The sequence below is a fragment of the Pseudomyrmex gracilis genome, unplaced genomic scaffold, assembly GCF_002006095.1.
Source record: "Pseudomyrmex gracilis isolate BER0280 unplaced genomic scaffold, ASM200609v1 scaffold_42, whole genome shotgun sequence".
In the NCBI taxonomy this organism is placed as follows: Eukaryota; Metazoa; Arthropoda; class Insecta; order Hymenoptera; family Formicidae; genus Pseudomyrmex; species Pseudomyrmex gracilis.
The window spans coordinates 98,445-116,861 of record NW_018020626.1 but is presented as its reverse complement, the minus strand read 5'-3'; the positions used below and the strand labels follow the sequence as shown (position 1 = coordinate 116,861).

General features: G+C 28.1%; 3 protein-coding genes across 6 annotated transcripts; all 3 read left to right on the top strand.

Moving 5' to 3' along the window:
• The first annotated feature begins 148 nt into the window (after positions 1 to 148).
• Positions 149 to 2,510, top strand: LOC109853040. Of its 2 annotated transcripts, XM_020424747.1 has the most exons (6): positions 149 to 451; positions 532 to 694; positions 807 to 844; positions 1,228 to 1,383; positions 1,709 to 1,799; positions 2,234 to 2,510. In XM_020424747.1, exons 2-6 carry the CDS (start codon positions 673 to 675, stop codon positions 2,281 to 2,283), a joined length of 357 nt encoding a protein of 118 aa, XP_020280336.1. In that variant the 5' UTR covers positions 149 to 451; positions 532 to 672; the 3' UTR covers positions 2,284 to 2,510. The 2 variants fall into 2 exon arrangements, with proteins under 2 accessions (XP_020280336.1, XP_020280335.1); XM_020424746.1 differs by having other exon boundaries at positions 149 to 694.
• Positions 2,511 to 2,576: 66 nt separating this feature from the next.
• LOC109853038 lies at positions 2,577 to 4,928 on the top strand. 3 transcript variants are annotated; one of them, XM_020424743.1, is made up of 5 exons: positions 2,577 to 3,241; positions 3,344 to 3,463; positions 3,606 to 3,723; positions 3,971 to 4,235; positions 4,667 to 4,811. In XM_020424743.1, the coding sequence occupies exons 1-5, from the start codon at positions 3,098 to 3,100 to the stop codon at positions 4,800 to 4,802; spliced, it is 783 nt and encodes a 260-aa protein (XP_020280332.1). In that variant the 5' UTR covers positions 2,577 to 3,097; the 3' UTR covers positions 4,803 to 4,811. The 3 variants fall into 3 exon arrangements, 2 of the variants coding, with proteins under 2 accessions (XP_020280332.1, XP_020280333.1); XM_020424744.1 differs by lacking the exons at positions 3,971 to 4,235; positions 4,667 to 4,811 and adding an exon at positions 4,847 to 4,928; XR_002250072.1 differs by lacking the exon at positions 4,667 to 4,811 and having other exon boundaries at positions 3,341 to 3,463; positions 3,606 to 4,381.
• LOC109853039 lies at positions 4,860 to 6,327 on the top strand. The gene is made up of 4 exons (XM_020424745.1): positions 4,860 to 4,937; positions 5,121 to 5,266; positions 5,558 to 5,690; positions 5,778 to 6,327. The coding sequence occupies exons 1-4, from the start codon at positions 4,887 to 4,889 to the stop codon at positions 5,826 to 5,828; spliced, it is 381 nt and encodes a 126-aa protein (XP_020280334.1). The 5' UTR covers positions 4,860 to 4,886; the 3' UTR covers positions 5,829 to 6,327.
• Positions 6,328 to 18,417: the final 12,090 nt, after the last annotated feature.

Sequence of the window (18,417 nt, the reverse complement as noted above, 5' to 3'; positions counted from 1 at the left end):
AATTATAAAAAAAACAGTTTTTATGACATCAGGAAATTTATTTTATAAAACTAATAATTTGTTGTTCATGCTTCGTATGTAAAAATTTAATCATTATTATTTACTTATCTATTATTTATTGATTCTAAAAATTTCTAAAAATTGTCTTATATATATGTAACAGGTAAGTTATCGTGCGCTAACAATGTCTGAAAAAAAGTATCTGAGTCATCGTCAAAATATTTAATAATTATCATATAATAAGTGTTATCTATGTACATTGTTGCGCTGGGGAAAACCAGTTTGCTCATAGCGTTTTTTTTCGAACTACTAGAGCGGACTAAGTGCATCATCATTCAATTTTTTGTTGCAAGTCGGCTTTATTTATTTCTTTATAATTATATGTGTTTGCTAAGATCACGGACATACATGATAAAATAGTGCCAAAAAAGTGACAGTGCGGCAGAACGTTGTAAGAAAGAGTTCTCCCATCCGCACCTAGTCTAGTCGGATGTGCAAAATGGTTATGTTTTCAATTTACATCATTTGTAGTGGTGACGTTCGCGTGGGACTCCCACAAACCAGTACCACAGCCTTACACAGCTTGGCAACCAGTATTATAAAAGCGAACGTAGCGAACGCTACGCTTGTAGTCGGATCGGAACCTGCGATAGTTTATCCTAAATATAGAAAATGTTATTTTACTTAATACTAGGTAAGAAATTATTTTATACGTGTTTTGTTTACGACTGCCTTGTATTAAGTTTATATATTTTCTTATAATATTGTGACTATTTTAATAATAATGATTTTAATGATTTTTACAGTTACCGCATTGCCTGCTGTCATCGTTGGACTACCACAAGTAAGCAATTATTTAACAGCAAAATAAATAGAGCAGAGAAAGAGAAAAAGGGGCACATTAAGAAAAAATATAAGCTATTGCTAATTGAAATATTTTTTCGTGGAATAACGAGTTTCAGATATTTATTTAAAAAAATGTTTACTTCTGAAAACAAGAAACTCATTTTGACTCTTTCCTTTTATTGTGTTTTTCAAGAAAAAAAAATATATTATTTATATAATTCAAAATCAAATTTGAAACAGGCCTTAATCAATAAAACAAAATAAAGCAAAGTAATATGATGACCATACAGCCTCTTTTTCTCATTTAACCAAAGATGGTAGTAGAAGTAAATTCTTTAAGTAATTTTTAAAAATTACTTTATAATTCAAAATATTTTTCAGAATACAATGACCCGAGTAGATGGTTTTTTTTTTGACGGACCAGCAGCTACTACTTTGAGTAATTCAACTACTGTTTCCACTATTACTACTACTGTTACCGCTAGTAGTACTATTGTATCTTCTGCTCCATATGACGTATGCGTAGCATCTTGTCCGGTAATAATTTTCTTCTTACTATAATCAGCATCACAGATATATATATGATTTACATACTCAAGAAAAATATATTATAAAACAAACAAAACAAGATATTGTACGCAGAAAAGATCGTACGAGTAAGCACATGTAATATAAAATCTTATTACATTATTTTTAATTATTGATCAAAAAACGATTAGTTAAAGTAAAAAGAAGTAACTATTGATAAATAGTGATTATATCAAAAATTAATTCTATAGTATATCTATTAATAATTGATGTATAAAATATATATTTTATATGTGCAAATATTCATAAATACATTAGTGCATTATGTGTTTAGGTAACAAATGAATATAATCCTGTCTGCGGTACGGATAATGCTGATTACACGAATCCAGGTGGACTAGGCTGTGCTCAAAGATGTGGAAAAGGTAAGATATAATAAATTTTTTCTAAGAGAAAAAGTTTGTTACGTTTATTGTTTAACTTAGTTTATAATTTAACGTATTTTTTACTCAAACTTTTATATGTTAAAAATAATTTTACATATTATAATAACAAAAATGTTAAAACAAGATATCACGTAACAAAATGATTTTCTATCGTGCGCGTACACACACGCATGTATGTACGCGTATTATTCTAATTTATAGAGCGATGTTATCTATTTAGCAAAGTAATATTAACATTATAAGACAAAAAAGAAAAACTTATATTTATCAAAAAGTTGTTCTTTTTCATAACTTGCAACATAGTACATGTACTTAGACAAAAATTCTTACCTAAACGTAAAAAAATTTATAATTCTGATATTATCCCATTAGCATAGATAATTTTTTTAAATATTAATCTTTTATATTTACAGATGTGACTCTAAATTACTATGGGCGTTGTTCGACAGGTAGAACCGGATAACTTACAACTTTTTAAACAGTTAAATTGTAAGCAAGTTAAAGAAATATTGTTTTAATGAAGGCGAAAGACTGACTGTCTAATAAAAATTGTGTAAAAAAAATATATATATTTATACGATCGAAAGAAAGTATACGCAGTAAAACACGTATATGGTACAAATATTATATTCATATTTTATGTATAGGCAACAATAATAGTTTTTTTTATTGTGTATTTACCTTGATATCTTCATTGATATATTAATAACTTCTAGTATTCTTTTATTTCGTATTAAAAATAAACACAATATATATAATAAAAAAATTAATATATCCACAAATAAATATGTATATCTCTATTCTTTATTTTTGAGTAAAATGAATTAAAGTATCACTGTATTGGTTTTATTACTCTCAAAGATCACACGATGAATGCGTGTAGCAGACTGCAGTATCTAATATTATGCGGATCTGAAAAACAACGACTGCGCTTGCGCAGTATATTTAGAGATTATTACATCAGAGGGTCTTTTCTGAAAAATAAATATTCGCACGTCTCTCTTTCAAAGAGTCATATTGATCGCATAGTAGTCTACATCTGGTCATAATAGTCTCACATCTGGAATATAAACGCATCAATTTGAGAACAGGTGCTACATTCTCACGTTGATACTTAATTTTTTTTTACTGAATTGTGCTCTTTCTCTCCCTCTACTTATGTTGTAATTTACAATAAAAGGAAAAAAAAAAGTGTTTATATTGAGTGTGCCGACAAAAGGATACGTGCAATTTTCGTAATTGTCTCGCGGTAAAACCCGTTTCGATATTCGAAAAAAATGATATGCGTAGAAAACGAGAATTTTAGACTTAATCGAATTCTGTTACTCGCAGTTGGCTTATGGCCTTATGAGCGGTCGCTACTTGTTCGAATACAGTTTATTTCAATTTTTAGTATCTTGATAGCTTCCGTTGTATTTCAAGTATGTCACTATACAAATATACGTACACATATATATAAAACGTATCAAAGTTGTTACACCTATATGAATAATAACTATATAAATAAATCTATTTACAAGTAGATTACAGCAATCTGGACTTCAGAATATAAGATTGATCGTATCATCAAAATTCTTTCTTGTGCATTACCTTTTGCTCTGCCTGTGATTAAATACATCGCATTTATGATAAATTCCTGCACTGTAAGTTGCTGTGAGTCAATTTACACTATAAAACAGCAAATATAAAAACTAGTGTTTTTGTATTTAACATATTGTGCACACACACATCTTTAAAATTGCAATATAAGCCCAACATAATATGTTATTATTTACTATATATCAGGTGAAATATTTACTAGAACATCTTCAGCATATTTGTAACGAGCTCAAAGATGAGAACGAAATCGCTATTATGAGACAATACGGGAACGACGCGACGCTTTTCACAACTAGGCTTTTACGTAAGACAATTTTTTAATTATATTATTAGTATCTCTTTATAAATAATATTAATCAAGATAAAACAGACAAATATTGCACAATAATGATACAATATATTTTATTGCATTTTTGTGATAGAATTCATGCTCTATCAAAAAACATACCTTTTATTTGAAAATAGTCAACAATTAAATAAGTCTTTTGTTACAAACATATTTTAATAAGAAAATTATATTATATTATTATATGAGTATTTTCTATGCTCAGTGCTTGCACTGGTTTCTGTATGTTTTCTTATTTTGCTACCAATCTCGCCGCACTTACTGGACAATATTCTGCCTGCAAACGAATCTCGACCACGTTTTGCAATACCAATTGTAACATACTATTTTGTCGATCAAGAGAAGTATTTTTATCTAATTTTGTTGCACATGATCGTTGCTCTTTGCATCGGGATAATTGTGTTAATGGCAACAGGAAGTATAATAATAACTTATCTCAAGCACGCCTGTGCAATGTTTAGTATTGTGAGGTGAATATATATACAAAAATATACTACAAATATTATCCCTTCGTGGACAGATCTCAAAAATGACCTACAGACTGAGCCTGCATGAGACCCGCGCGACTTTAAAATTAAATATCTTTGCGAAAAATCAATATTTTTTCAACTTTATGAATTGAAAGTTTGAACAATTCTGCGTAAAAAACAAATTGAAAAAATCTTTAGCAGTTTTGAAGATATAAGCGTTAAAAAAAAAAAACTAAGTTTTATTAGAGATATCGCAATGTTTGAATAGATCTGAGTGACCCATGTCTGTCCGCGAAGAATGAATTATTGTGAAAACATATTTATTATATTTAGCCAGTACATGTATATAGATATCATCATAATGTGATAAGAAATTATATGAAATTACAGCAAAATGTAAATATACTGTATGTAATGATTGTAATTTATAGTTATCGTATCCAGCAGGCAATGGCAATTGATAAATTGAAAAAGACTAATATCGGGAATAAAAGTGAAATTTGTAAACAGATAGCTAGTGGCGTGATCATTCATCGCACAGCTATGGAGTTAGTATTTATCCGATAATATTTTCATACAATATATATCAACACAATTTTATTTTCTTAAAGGTTTTCCACAACTTTAGTATCTGATTTCGAAGGTTCGTTAATGTTTTTAATGATAGTTTGCGTGGCAGATTTGAGCTTGAACATGTGTTTGGTGAGTTAAAAATAAACTACGTAGTTCGAAACAATGTGCGCCATATTTCATATATACGTATATATGTACGTATGTGTGTAAAATGTAGAAAGTATCCTATACTTCTAAAAATCATACAAAGAAAATTATTTGTATATTAAATTAAAAAGAAGAAAAGTTTTTATTCGTATGTTTGTATTTTAGGTTTGTCAGATTGTATTATGTGGAAATGACATCAAAGAACTTTTAATACATCTCATATTTATTGCTTCTGTTCTTATATATATGTTTCTAGCCAACTATATATCACAAGATATTACGGATAATAATAACGATGTGTTTGTGACCGTGTAAGAATATCATATAGAATATTCACTGTGTAATAAAAAAGTTGTATATAATAATTAATAGTAATTAGAGTATATATTTAGAGTATTATATATATCTTCTATTAGAAGATATATATTTTTTTTATTATAATATCAACATTATATATGTACTTAAAAGTATATGTTATGAGAAAACAATATAATTTTGTTATATGTTTTAAACCAAATCCATTACTTTTATCAAAAGTCACAAATAAATTAATAATAAATCTTTTTAATCTTCTTTTACATAGATTTTTAATCAATTTGTAGGTACAACGTTCAATGGTACAGAAGTCCTATAGAAATACAAAAAATGATACTATTTCTGCTGCAAAGGAAAACGAAATCTTTCACCTTACATCTCGGTAAAATAGTTACAGGATCGTTTGAAAATATGGCCAAGGTAAAATATGTGGCCAAAGAAAATATGAGTGTCTATATGTTTATTAGTGTTTTTTTAAATAATCCAAAAAAGTATATTTTTTTACAGCTGATGAACGCATCGTTATCTTATTTTGCCGTTCTTTATTCTACACAATAGATTTATTACGTGTGAAATCATAAATTGTCTTACAATATGTTGACTTCAAAGATTGTAATAGTAAAAGAAATTTGATGTAAAGAGAATTCTTATAGAACCTATACGTTCTATGGCTAATAACGTTCAACATAATGTAAAACTAACATCTCACAAATTAATTGCTGCTAACAATATGCGCTGTACGCAGCCAAGCATAAAATTCTCTGCAAGATTCTCCTTGTAAACTTGTTTGTTACCCGATCAGACATAGTTAAACAGTTTTTTGCAAAAAAAACATTTGTCTCGCTACAATTAACACAGTAATTTTCTATTTCATTTCTTTTCTAACTCAAAGTCGCAAATCTATATGTTCAGTAGTCAATTTCTCTTCCCCAAATCTTCAAAAAGCATTCACAGACTTTGCGTACTGTTTTTTCTTAGTTTTTTGATTTCCTATCTCGAATATAGTTCTGGAAGGTTTACTACTTATATTGTTTTCATACTACAAAAAGTAATACACACACTTGTAATTTCATGTCTTTAAAATATTCATAAAAAACAGCTTTTATAAATAAAATAATAGATCTTTCTCTTCACAAAAATAAAAATGTAAAATAAACAGTAATGAATTGTGATTAATTACTTTAAAACAGTATTCTTGAGTTATGAAAAGTTTGAAAGGTTTTGTCCTAATGTGATACCCAATATTTACTTAGATTATTGAAAAAATCAAGAAAGTAGTTTAGGAAATATTCTTGTCACTTTTTCTTTCGAGCATTGTGAAAGAGTTACTACTTTTACGCAATGAACTTTATATCAATCTATTATTATATTGAGAATATTTTTTATCACTAACACGCGAGCGAATGCAGACCGATCATCATGTTTCTCTCATCGTAAAACATGCGTGTCACATGCACGTAGTCGACTGAAGCAACTGACACCTTGCAATATTGAAAAACTGACTACGCTTGCGCGTAGTATGTAGAGGTAATATTTTATAAGTTTTTATTGCGTGAGAAATAAATAGTCGGTGAGGTTCTTTCACCCTCAAATCGATCACTTAATTGACTATCATTTTTTCAATGGAACGTATCAAATTGAGAGCAAATGTTTGCATTCTCACTTATAAGTTAATACTTCAAAGTTAAAATAAGCTATTGTTACAATTACAATAAAATTTACGGAAAAAAAGAGAACATTCAACCGACGGTTGAAAAAATGGCATATCTATTTGGCATATGTGGCATATGTACTTTCAAAATTTCTTTGTAAATTGTACGTCGATGTTCAAACAGAAATGATTCGTATAGAAACCGATCACTTAAGACTTAATCGAATTTTGTTACTTGCGATTGGTGTATGGCCTTACGATCGCTCACTACTCACTCAAGTACAATGTATTTTGATGTTCACCATTCTAATTACTTCCATTATATCTCAGGTATGTCAATAAGTAACACAAAATTAATATATTAGGTATAATATGGCCAACTATAAATTAAAAAAAAAAAACGATAAGCGTAGTAGTAAAATTGTATGTATATATAATTCAAAAAAAAGTTTAACATAAAATTTCCGTTTTTATCAAGTAAGAAAAGCTATTTGTTAAATAACATTAATAAGAAATTTATATTCTCACAGCTGACAGTACTTCTGACTTCAGAATGTACGTTTAATCTTGCCTTAAAAAGTCTTTCTGTCGCAGTATGTTTCAGTGTATTTGCACTCAAGTACAACTTGTTTATGATACACTCTCACACTGTAAATAAATTTTTATATTTTATGCTTACTAAACGAGTTTTTGTATAAACTATATGTATAATTTTGTACTCTCATTTTCCACAAACTTTAAAACATAAAATTGCTGTTGCTTAGGTGAAATATTTAATAGATTATATCAAAAACATTTGCAATAATCTTAAAGATGAGAATGAAATTGCTATCATAAAACATTACGGAAGTATGACAAAACGTTTTACATCTAGACTTATATGTAAGCAAACAAACAATTGACTTTTATCAAACGTCTTGCAAGATTACGACCAAAGACCTAGTACTTTTAAATATAATTCTATTTTTTTAATTGTTAGTAAATAGCGACTTATATTTCATATGAATGTGTTTCTCAAATTTATGTTTAGTGCTTACATTAGTCTGTGTATTTTGTGGTTTTTTTATGATATTATGGCCAAGCATTTTTGATATTGATATATCTATGAACGAATCTCGACGTATCGTATTACCAATCGTAACCCATTATTTTTTCGAGCAAGAGAAATATTGGTATTTAATTTTCTTGCACACGGGGGCTGCTGTATGCATAGGGGCGATTGCACTGGTAGGAACAGGAACAATGTTAATAGCATATTTCAAATATGCCTGTGGAATAATTAGCGTTGCCCGGTAAGCATAAATATAAAACAATATAATAATTATGTACTGTTTGAAAAACTTTTTCATGGTTATTTTAAAATGTGACAAAAACTATAAATTCAGTAACATAATATATAACTAATAATAACATATATTTTCTCTTATATTATTTATATATTTAGCTATGTCACAATATATATATATATATATTATATTATATGTGTATACTATAACAAAAGTATTATTTATAGATATCGTTTCCAGCAAACAATTGATCAGTCAAAAAACAGTTTGGAAAACGCAACTGTAATCTGTAAACGGATAGCTTGTGCAGTGGATATTCATCGCAAAGCGATGGAGTTGGTATTTATTCTATTCTGTAAAATGTTTACACACGATACATATACCAACAGTTTCTTTCCCTTTCTTTCGTACAGGTTCTGCATAGTTTTAATGTCTAACTTTGAAAGATCATTTCTCTGTTTAATAACATTTCTTGTGACAGGTTTGAGCTTAAATTTATTTTCGGTAAGTTTTGTTTGCAAATAAGTTTTACAAAGTGCGTAATATTTCATATATGCACCGCATGTATATGTATAAGATATATTTTAATTAATCGTTCTAACCAAATAATATAATTATGTATGTTAGCTTTTTCAGGCTTTGGTAACTGGAGATAATATTGAAGAAGTTTTAATACATTTTATATGTGTAATTCCTATGTTTCTTTACTCAATGATATGTAACTATTCAGTACAAGAAGTCGTAGATAATAACAATGATTTATTTATATCTGTGTAAGATGATCATATAGTCATGAAAGATGATAATATAGTCATAAAAGATTGTTTTTTCAGTTTTTGCGTATATATCATATATATAATATATATTATTATTGTAATTATATATATTGTCTCTTGAAAACTAGATTATATATATATATATATTTATTAACTATATGAGATTTTCCGTAGACATAAAACACTCTACTTTTAAATGATAGATCTTTAGATATTATGTATGTGTTTGTGAAATCACTTAACAAGTGCTATTAACAAGATGTGTAAAACTGTATTTCTTTTTTTTTTTTTTTTTTTTTTTTTTACAGATTTTTCTTCTGTTTGTAGGTACAACATTCAGTGGTACAAAGCTCCTCTAAAAATACAAAAGTTGATACTATTCCTATTGCAAAGAGGCACTAAATCTTTTACTCTAGTTGTTGGTGGAGTATATGTAGCATCTATAGAGGGTGCTGGCAAGGTAAAATAATAATAATAAAGGAGAATATGCACGATTTTATAAAGCTTTCGTTACGAAATGTGTAAACAAAGAAATATATGTCTTATTTCAGATGATCAGCACTTCGTTATCTTATTTTACTGTACTTTATTCTACACAATAGAGTAATCTGTCTTTACATATATTTATTTACATATGTTTATGTATGCAAAATATTTTGACAAAATATCAATCCTTTTTATATTTTGTCAAAGTATACTTGACATTGTATTAATGACTAGTAGATAAATAAAGAATATATGTGTATCTATTATCTACTGTTATGTAAATAATATCTAAAATAGTTATACTTGTTACACATAATGAACGTGTTGTTATTTTATTTTACCGTTTTTTCTCTACACAATAGAATAAAACCTTTACCTGTCATAATAAATTGTATTACTATATTTCACAGATTACAAAAGAAAACTAAGCTAAAAACTATATAAAAAAGAGAAGTTTAATAGAACTCTATATAAGTATAGCGTATGACTAATAACTTCTAACAAAAAATTGTTTATAATGGTCACTGATATTCGTAGAAACTTTATTTTTCATCTTTGCTCCGGCAGGAACTAGAAACATAGACAAGTCGTTTATCATAAAGCCAAAAAACGTTGCAATAATTAGAACAGTTATAAAACCATATTCTAGGTTTAATTTTTATTATAATACGTGAAAATAAACAATAATAGGACTTACATTTAACACAATTAACACTCGCAAAGCTGGTATATTTCACAAATCGGTCGACTGCTGACGATATACATTATGCTCAGCTATATAAACACAACTTATCTACAAAATTTTTCTTGTAAATTTTATTGACACTCAGTGAGTCGTAGTTCGTCTTTTATAAAATCAATATTAATTATACAGAAAAAACATCTTGCTCGCTAATTAGCGGAATAGTTTTTTAGCATTCATTTTCTAACGTAAAGTCGCGAATCTCTATGTGCACGTAACACAAACTAATACTCAAACATCATTCTAATGAATATTATATAACATCCAACACGAATATTTTAATTAAATGTATTTCTAATTAATAATTTGGTTAAACTTATATTTATACTTTATTATATATCCGCACCTATATACTCTGCAAAATCGAGTGACTAGTGATAATCTCGAAAACCACACGTACATCACTCAATGAATGCGCGCACTACACTGAAGCATCTAACATTGCAAAAGGTCTCGAGAACCGCACTTGCGTAATACACTTATACGGTATTTTGTCGGAAATTGCCTGAAAAATAAATATTTATTGTGTTTCGTTTTTTGGTGTCATAGTGATCGCTTAATAATCCACTATCGTCTGCAACGCAAACATATCAATTTGAGAAACACGTGTTTACATTCTCACGCTAACACTTCAGGTTTTACACCGTTAAAATTGAATTGCGTGAGAAAGAAAGTGTTATATTATAATTTACAATACAAGGAAAACGATAATCAACCACGTGTTCTAATAAAAGTCAATTTTGTAAATACAACGTTTAGAAAACAATGGCTCGTATAGACCTCGAGCATTTTAAACTTACTCAAATTCTCCTGCTCGCACTTGGTTTATGGCCTTACAAACAATCATTACTTGCAAAAATACAGTTTGTCTCGTTCTTTGCCATTTTAATAGCTTTTATTGTATTTCAGGTATATCAAAATAATTCATTTTTAAACCGCACTCTGTTCGTTAAAATGCTCACGAAATTTATTACCTACACACAGATTACAGCACTTTGGACTCCAGAATGTATGCTAGATTGTACAATTAAAATTCTTTCTTCCGTACTATTTTGGACTGTGACTGTGATTAAATACAATTCAGTTAGAGTAAACTTTTACGCTGTAAGTTGCTGTTTTAATGTAGTTACTCAAACTATTTATTAAAAACACATTGTAAAATATTCACATATTTGAATAAATTTAAACACTTATTGATACACATTAGGTAAAGTATTTACTAGAACATCTCAAGCATATTTGTGACGGACTCAAAGATAAGAATGAAATTGATATTATGAAACATTACGGGGATAACTCAACGCGTTACACGGCTAGAATTATGTGTAAGATGAAAATTGACTATGTAATATTAGTAGAAATCTTTATCAAAAAATAATTCAAAATTGGTGCCTAAGATGATCCTTTGGTTAAATATGACGGTTTATTTTACGATATACTCAAATATCATGTTTTATCAAAGAACACAAAGATAGTTACAAATCATAGGTAAACACTAATTACACACAATACATGCATATATTTACAATAAATAGCATATATATTATTTTTACAATCAAAGTTATTTAAGGGTACATTTTACTTAAACTGTATTCAAAAAATGTCTTATTCCTACATTATTTTTAAAAAATTGTTTTAAGTAATACATTTTATTAATTAAATAATACATTTTTACAAAAACTTTTACAAGACACTACAATAACAATTTTTAAAGTATAAAAAATAAATATACATAAACATCTATTTAGTAAAATAATAAATTAAAATAATAAATATTTCATGCTCAGTGATTACATTAGTCTGTCTCTGTGTTGTTTTGTTGCTACCAATATTGCCACTTTTACTTGACATTGTGCTGCCTATAAACGAATCTCGATCACGTTTCGCAATGCCAATTGTGACATGCTACTTCATTAATCAGGAGAAGTATACCTATTTAATTTTGCTGCACACAATGGTCGCTACTTGCATTGGGGCAATTGCAATAATAGGACCAGGAACGTTAATGATATCGTATCTTAAGCATGCCTGTGGAATGTTTAATATTGGCAGGTAATTATATACTATATATAGAAATGTGTGACAAGATTATAAAATATATGTTTCTTTTATTATCTGTGAACCTGATATAAAAACTGTATGTAATTATAATAAAATTATAATATGCAATAATAACTGTAATAAATATATATATTAAAAATGTACGTTTTTTCCAGCTATCGTATCCAACAAGCAATGTCTAGTCAACAATGGAAAAAGTCTAATTTTGAGAATAAAATTGCGATTTGTAAAAAAATAGCTTCTGCCGTGAACATTCATCGCACAGCTATGGAGTTGGTATTTGTTCAATAATAGCATTGTAAAAATAATATATATATACATATATGTACGTCAATATTGTGTTTTTAAAGATTTTCGACATATTTCATNTCTAGTTTTGAGNGATCATTCTTCTGTTTAATAGCATTTGTTGTAACNAGCTTAAGCTTGAATTTGTTTTTGGTGAGTTACTATAAGTCGGTATTTGATAACGTTTGTGATATTTCATGAATTTATTATATATATGTATGTGTGTAGAACATGTATTATCTAACTCTATCAAAAGAAAAGTATTGTTTTATATACCTATTACTTTTAGGTATATCATTCAGCAGTAGACGGAAATAATGCAATGGAATTTTTATTGCATGTTACATTGGTTTTTGTTTTACTTTTATACACGTTCTTAGCAAATTATGCTGCACAAGATGTGACAGATCATTATAATGATGTGTTTAAGACTGTGTAAGATCATCACGTGCTGCGATGTAACCAAACTAACGCGGAAAATACCACACAGGAAATATTTTCCCTAGAGCGATATGATGCACTCTTTTGTACAGCCACGCACACAAAATAAATTAATAAATAATAACGAAGTTTTTATTTAGTTGTATGTTAGGTACATATCATCTCATAATCGTCTTTTATTTAACTAGGTACAATGTTCAATGGTATAACTTTTCTGTACAAATACAAAAATTGATATTATTTCTACTGCAAAGAGGAACAAGATCTTTTTATTTAAATCCTGGTAAAATATTTATAGGATCTCTAGAAACTGCGGCCACGGTAATAAAAAAAATATATATTGATATATATGTACATATACATTTCTCACACACAAAAAAACACATTCATACACGTAATATTCACATTTATACAATTGTGGTTTATATAATCAAATTTCTAAGAAGTTATACATATTCTTACAGTTAATGAGTACATCGGTATCTTATTTTACTGTCCTTTATTCAACACGACAATGATAGAAAATCTATTATATGTGATAATAAACTGGATTAGTACAAAGTAGCACATTGAAAACTGCAATAGTATAAACATACATAGATAATCGTGTCAACAATGTGCAGAAAAATTAATCATTTATAGAAATTTGTGTGTAGTATATCAGTAAGTGAGTTGATAATATTTCCAGACAACCGTGATAAAAAAAATATTAAATTAAAAGCGTAAGTATTTTTTATTTTGGAGCAACACTAACAACTTTCTTTACTTAACGAAGTAGGTTTCTAGTATTTATTTTTTAACGTAAAGATGCAAATTTCTATCTTTTTAGAAACTGAAGTTTCTCGATTTGGTGCGCATCGTAATATTCAAAAAACATTATAATACAAATTAAATAGTGGTAAGTATTACTTAGCATCCAACGTGGAAATTCTAATTTAAAGTATTATTCTAGTTTAAATTCAAGGTTAAATTCAAGTTGAAAATTTGTGTAATTATTATTCTTTATCCTATATTTTCTGGCCTGATCCGAATTTATATTAAGATTAAAGAAAGATTAATAGAATTCAGACATTAAACACATCGAATCAAATGCTACTTTCAAAAAACACATGTATACTCGCTGAATGCGCGCACTAGACTGAAGCATCTGACATTGCGAGAATCTCGAGAACAGTGACTACGCCTGCGCAATATATTTATAAGGTATTATATTGAACTTTTTTTTTCAAAAAATGAATATCTGTCATGCTACTTTTGATGTCATATTGATCGCTTAATACTCCATCGTCATTTGAAATACATATCAATTTTTTGTGACATGTGTCTGCATTCTCACGCAGACACTTTATGTTTTACACCGTGAAAATTGAATTGAGTGAGAAAGAAAGTGTTATATTATAATTTACAATACAAGGAAAAGATAATCAACCACGTGTTCTAATAAAAGTCAATTTTGTAACTACAACATTTAGAAAACAATGGCCCGTGTAGAATTCGAGCATTTTAAACTTACTCGTATTCTTTTGCTTGCACTTGGTTTATGGCCTTACGAACAATCACTACTTGCGAGAATACAGTTTATTTTGTTGTTTGCGATTCTAATAGCTTTCATTATATTTCAGGTATAACAGTCTACAACACATTAAAATTTTTCTTAAACCGAGCTCCGTTTACTAAAATGCGCACAAAATTTATTACACACAGATTGCAGCACTTTGGACTCCGGAATGTATGCTTGATTGTGCAATTAAAATTCTTTCTTGCGTTCTATTTTGTACTGTTAGTGTGATAAAATACAATTCAGTTAGAGTAAACTTTTACGCTGTAAGTTGCTGTACTTATGTAGTAACTCAAACAACTAATTATTAAAAACACATTGTAAAATAATCAAACATGAATAAATGGTTCATCTTATTGATNCACATCAGGTAAAGTATTTACTAGAACATCTCAAGCATATTTGTGACGGACTCAGAAATAAGAATGAAATTGATATTATGCAACATTACGGGGATAACTCAACGCGTTACACGGCTAAAATTATGTGTAAGATAATAATTGACTATGAACTAACAGTAAAAATCTTTACAAAAAAAGTAATTCACAATTAGTAGCTAATATGATATGATATGATATTAACCTTTGGTTAATATGACGGTTTATTTCGAAATATATCAAATGTCANGTTTTATCAGAAAACACAAAGTTAGTTATACATCGTAGAAAAACATTAATTNTACTCGGTACATGCAAGTTTTATAATAAATAGTATAGTACTATTTTTTAAATCAGATATATTTAAGATTATATATTACTTAAACTATAGACAAATGTCATATTTGTACATTAAAAAAATTAGTTTTAAGTAATATATCTTATTAATAAATCTACTATAAAAACCGTATCAGGGAGATAAACAAACATAAATATTTTTATAGCATAAAAAGTAAATACATATAAACACCTATTTATTAGAATAACNTTTTTTATGCTCAGTGGTTACATTAGTCTGTCTCTGTGTTGTAATGTTGCTACCAATATTGCCACTTTTACTTGACAATGTCCTGCCTACGAACGAATCTCGATTACATTTTACAATGCCAATTGTAACATGCTATTTTATTAATCAAGAGAAGTATGCCTATTTAATTTTGCTGCACACGATGGTCGCTTGTTGCATCGGAGCAATTGCAATAATAGGACCAGGAACGTTAATGATATCGTATCTTAAGTATGCTTGTGGAATGTTTAATATTGGCAGGTAATTATATACTATAGAAATGTTTAACAAGTTATAAAATATATGTTTTTTTTAGTATTTGTGAAACTGATATAAACAATATATGTAATTAAAAAGAAAAATATATATGCAATTATAAATATTATAAATATATTATAAATTTACGTTATTTTCAGCTATCGTATCCAACAAGCAATGACTAGTGAACAATGGAAAAAGTCTAATTTTGAGAATAAAAATGCGATTTGTAAAAAAATAGCTTCTGCCGTGGACATTCATCGCACAGCTATNGAGTTGGTATTTGTTCAATAGTAGCNGNGTATAAATATTATATATATACATATATGTACGTCACTGTTGTGTTTTTAAAGATTTTCGACATATTTCATTTCTAGTTTTGAGAGATCATTCTTCTGTTTAATAGCATTTGTTGTAACTAGCTTAAGCTTGAATTTGTTTTTGGTGAGTTACTATAAGTCGGTGTTTGATAACGTTTGTGATANNTCATGAATTTATTATATGTATGTATGTGTGTAGAACATGTAGTATCTAACTCTATCAAAAGAAAAGTATGTTTTATATGCGTATTACTTTTAGGTATATCATTCAGCAGTAGACGGAAATAATGCAATGGAATTTTTATTACATCTTACAATGGTTTTTGTTTTACTTTTATACACGTTTTTAGCAAATTATGCTGCACAAGACGTTACGGATCATTATAATGATGTGTTTAAGACTGTGTAAGATAATCAAGTGCCGCGATATGACTAAATTAACGAAGAAAATATCACACATCTTTTTTCAATAGTGTTTTTAAATACTTTTCTTTCTTTTTTACCTCTTTTATCTCTATTCACTCTTTTATCACCAATCTCCATTTTTTTTTTCTGAACCTCGTCTATGATTTAGTCATGTTCAACCTTAGCTCCTTTTTTTTCAACTATTGCTTTCAATATTATTATTATTTTTTTCTTGATTATATCCTTTTTTCTTATTGTGCTAAGAATATATTGTCTGCAAAAGTAAATTTTTTCTTCTTTAAATTTTATTCTATCTGTGACTTCTTAGTTTCAAATCTTTAAAAATTATTTTTAAATATAATTTTTCATAAAATTGACAGTAAAAGCATATATATACAAAGGGATGCACCATATCATTTCGCTCCAAGAGAAGTATTTTTCTGAAATTTCTTTTCTGACTGCTCTTACTACGCGCGCCGTACTCTTCTTCGGTTTCCGCTAGCGGCTCGAGATTGAAGAAAAACGGCGCGCGGTAGTAGAGACAGCTGGAGAAGAAATTTCCGAAAAATACTTCCCTAAGAGCAGAACTATATAATACACTCTTCTGTACATATACAGTCACGTTTACAACATTAAGTAATATGTAGTATCGTAGTTTTTTGTATACTAGTTACATATTATCTTAAATTGTTGTTTACTTAACTAGGTACAATGTTCAATGGTATAACTTTTCTGTAGAAATACAAAAATTAATATTATTTCTACTGCAAAGAGGCACGAGACCTTTTTATTTAAATCCCGGTAAAATGTTTATAGGATCCTTAGAGACTGCGGCCACGGTAATAAAAAAAAGTGTACATATATGTACATGTACATGTCTTACACATTCATACGCGTAATATTTAGATTTATACAATTGTGTTTTATATAATGAAATTTCTAAAAAGATTTACATGTTCTTACAGTTAATGAGTACATCGGTATCTTATTTTACTGTCCTTTATTCAACACGACAATGATAGAAAATCTAGTATCTGTGATAATAAAGTAAATTAGTACAAAGTAGCATTGAGAACTACAATAATATGAATATACATAGATAACAATAGTTACGTTAACAATGTACATAAAAATTAGCCAATCATAGATATTTGTGTATATTATATTAGCAAGTGAGTTGATAATATTTCCAGACAAACGTGATAGAAAAAATATTAAATTAAAATTGTAAGTAGTTTTTATTTTGGAGCAACACTAACAACTTTCTTTAATTAACGAAGTAGGTTTCTAGTATTTATTTTTTAACGTAAAGATGCAAATCTTTATATGGTTAGCAGCGCTTGTTGCAGTCTCCCGATTTTGTACGCACCGTAATATGCAAAAAGAACATTATAACAAACATTTTACAGTGATAAATATTATTTAGCATTAAACGTAGATATTCTAGTTAAAATGAAAATCAAATTAAAATTTGTGTAATTATTTATACTATATTCTATATTTTCTAGTTCAATCCACATCTATATTTAATGTGAAAAAAATATCAATATAATTCACACCATGAACACATCGAATCAAGAGCTACTTGCAAAAAACACATGTATACCCGATGAATGCGCGCACTAGACTGAAGCATCTGACATTGCGAGAATCTCGAGAACAGTGACTACGCCTGCGCAATATACTTATAAGGTATTATATTGAACTTTTTTTTTCAAAAAATGAATATCTGTCATGCTACTTTTGATGTCATATTGATCGCTTAATACTCCATTGTCATTTGAAATACATATCAATTTTTTGTGACATGTGTCTGCATTCTCACGCAGACACTTTACGTTTTACACCGTGAAAATTGAATTGAGTGAGAAAGAAAGTGTTATATTATAATTTACAATACAAGGAAAAGATAATCAACCACGTGTTCTAATAA

What these genes read in the sequence shown, in the direction of transcription:
- LOC109853040 (XM_020424747.1), top strand. Translation starts at nt 673, where the DNA reads ATGTTATTTTACTTAATACTAG. An exon ending in TCATCGTTGGACTACCACAA is followed by an intron (nt 845 to 1,227) that starts GTAAGCAATTAT and finishes AATATTTTTCAG; the next exon opens with AATACAATGACCCGAGTAGA. An exon ending in TGCTCAAAGATGTGGAAAAG is followed by an intron (nt 1,800 to 2,233) that starts GTAAGATATAAT and finishes TTATATTTACAG; the next exon opens with ATGTGACTCTAAATTACTAT.
- LOC109853038 (XM_020424743.1), top strand. Translation starts at nt 3,098, where the DNA reads ATGATATGCGTAGAAAACGAGAATTTTAGACTTAATCGAATTCTGTTA. An exon ending in TAGCTTCCGTTGTATTTCAA is followed by an intron (nt 3,242 to 3,343) that starts GTATGTCACTAT and finishes ATTTACAAGTAG; the next exon opens with ATTACAGCAATCTGGACTTC. An exon ending in TTTCACAACTAGGCTTTTAC is followed by an intron (nt 3,724 to 3,970) that starts GTAAGACAATTT and finishes TTCTATGCTCAG; the next exon opens with TGCTTGCACTGGTTTCTGTA.
- LOC109853039 (XM_020424745.1), top strand. Translation starts at nt 4,887, where the DNA reads ATGTTTTTAATGATAGTTTGCGTGGCAGATTTGAGCTTGAACATGTGT. An exon ending in TGAGCTTGAACATGTGTTTG is followed by an intron (nt 4,938 to 5,120) that starts GTGAGTTAAAAA and finishes TTTGTATTTTAG; the next exon opens with GTTTGTCAGATTGTATTATG. An exon ending in CGTTTGAAAATATGGCCAAG is followed by an intron (nt 5,691 to 5,777) that starts GTAAAATATGTG and finishes ATTTTTTTACAG; the next exon opens with CTGATGAACGCATCGTTATC.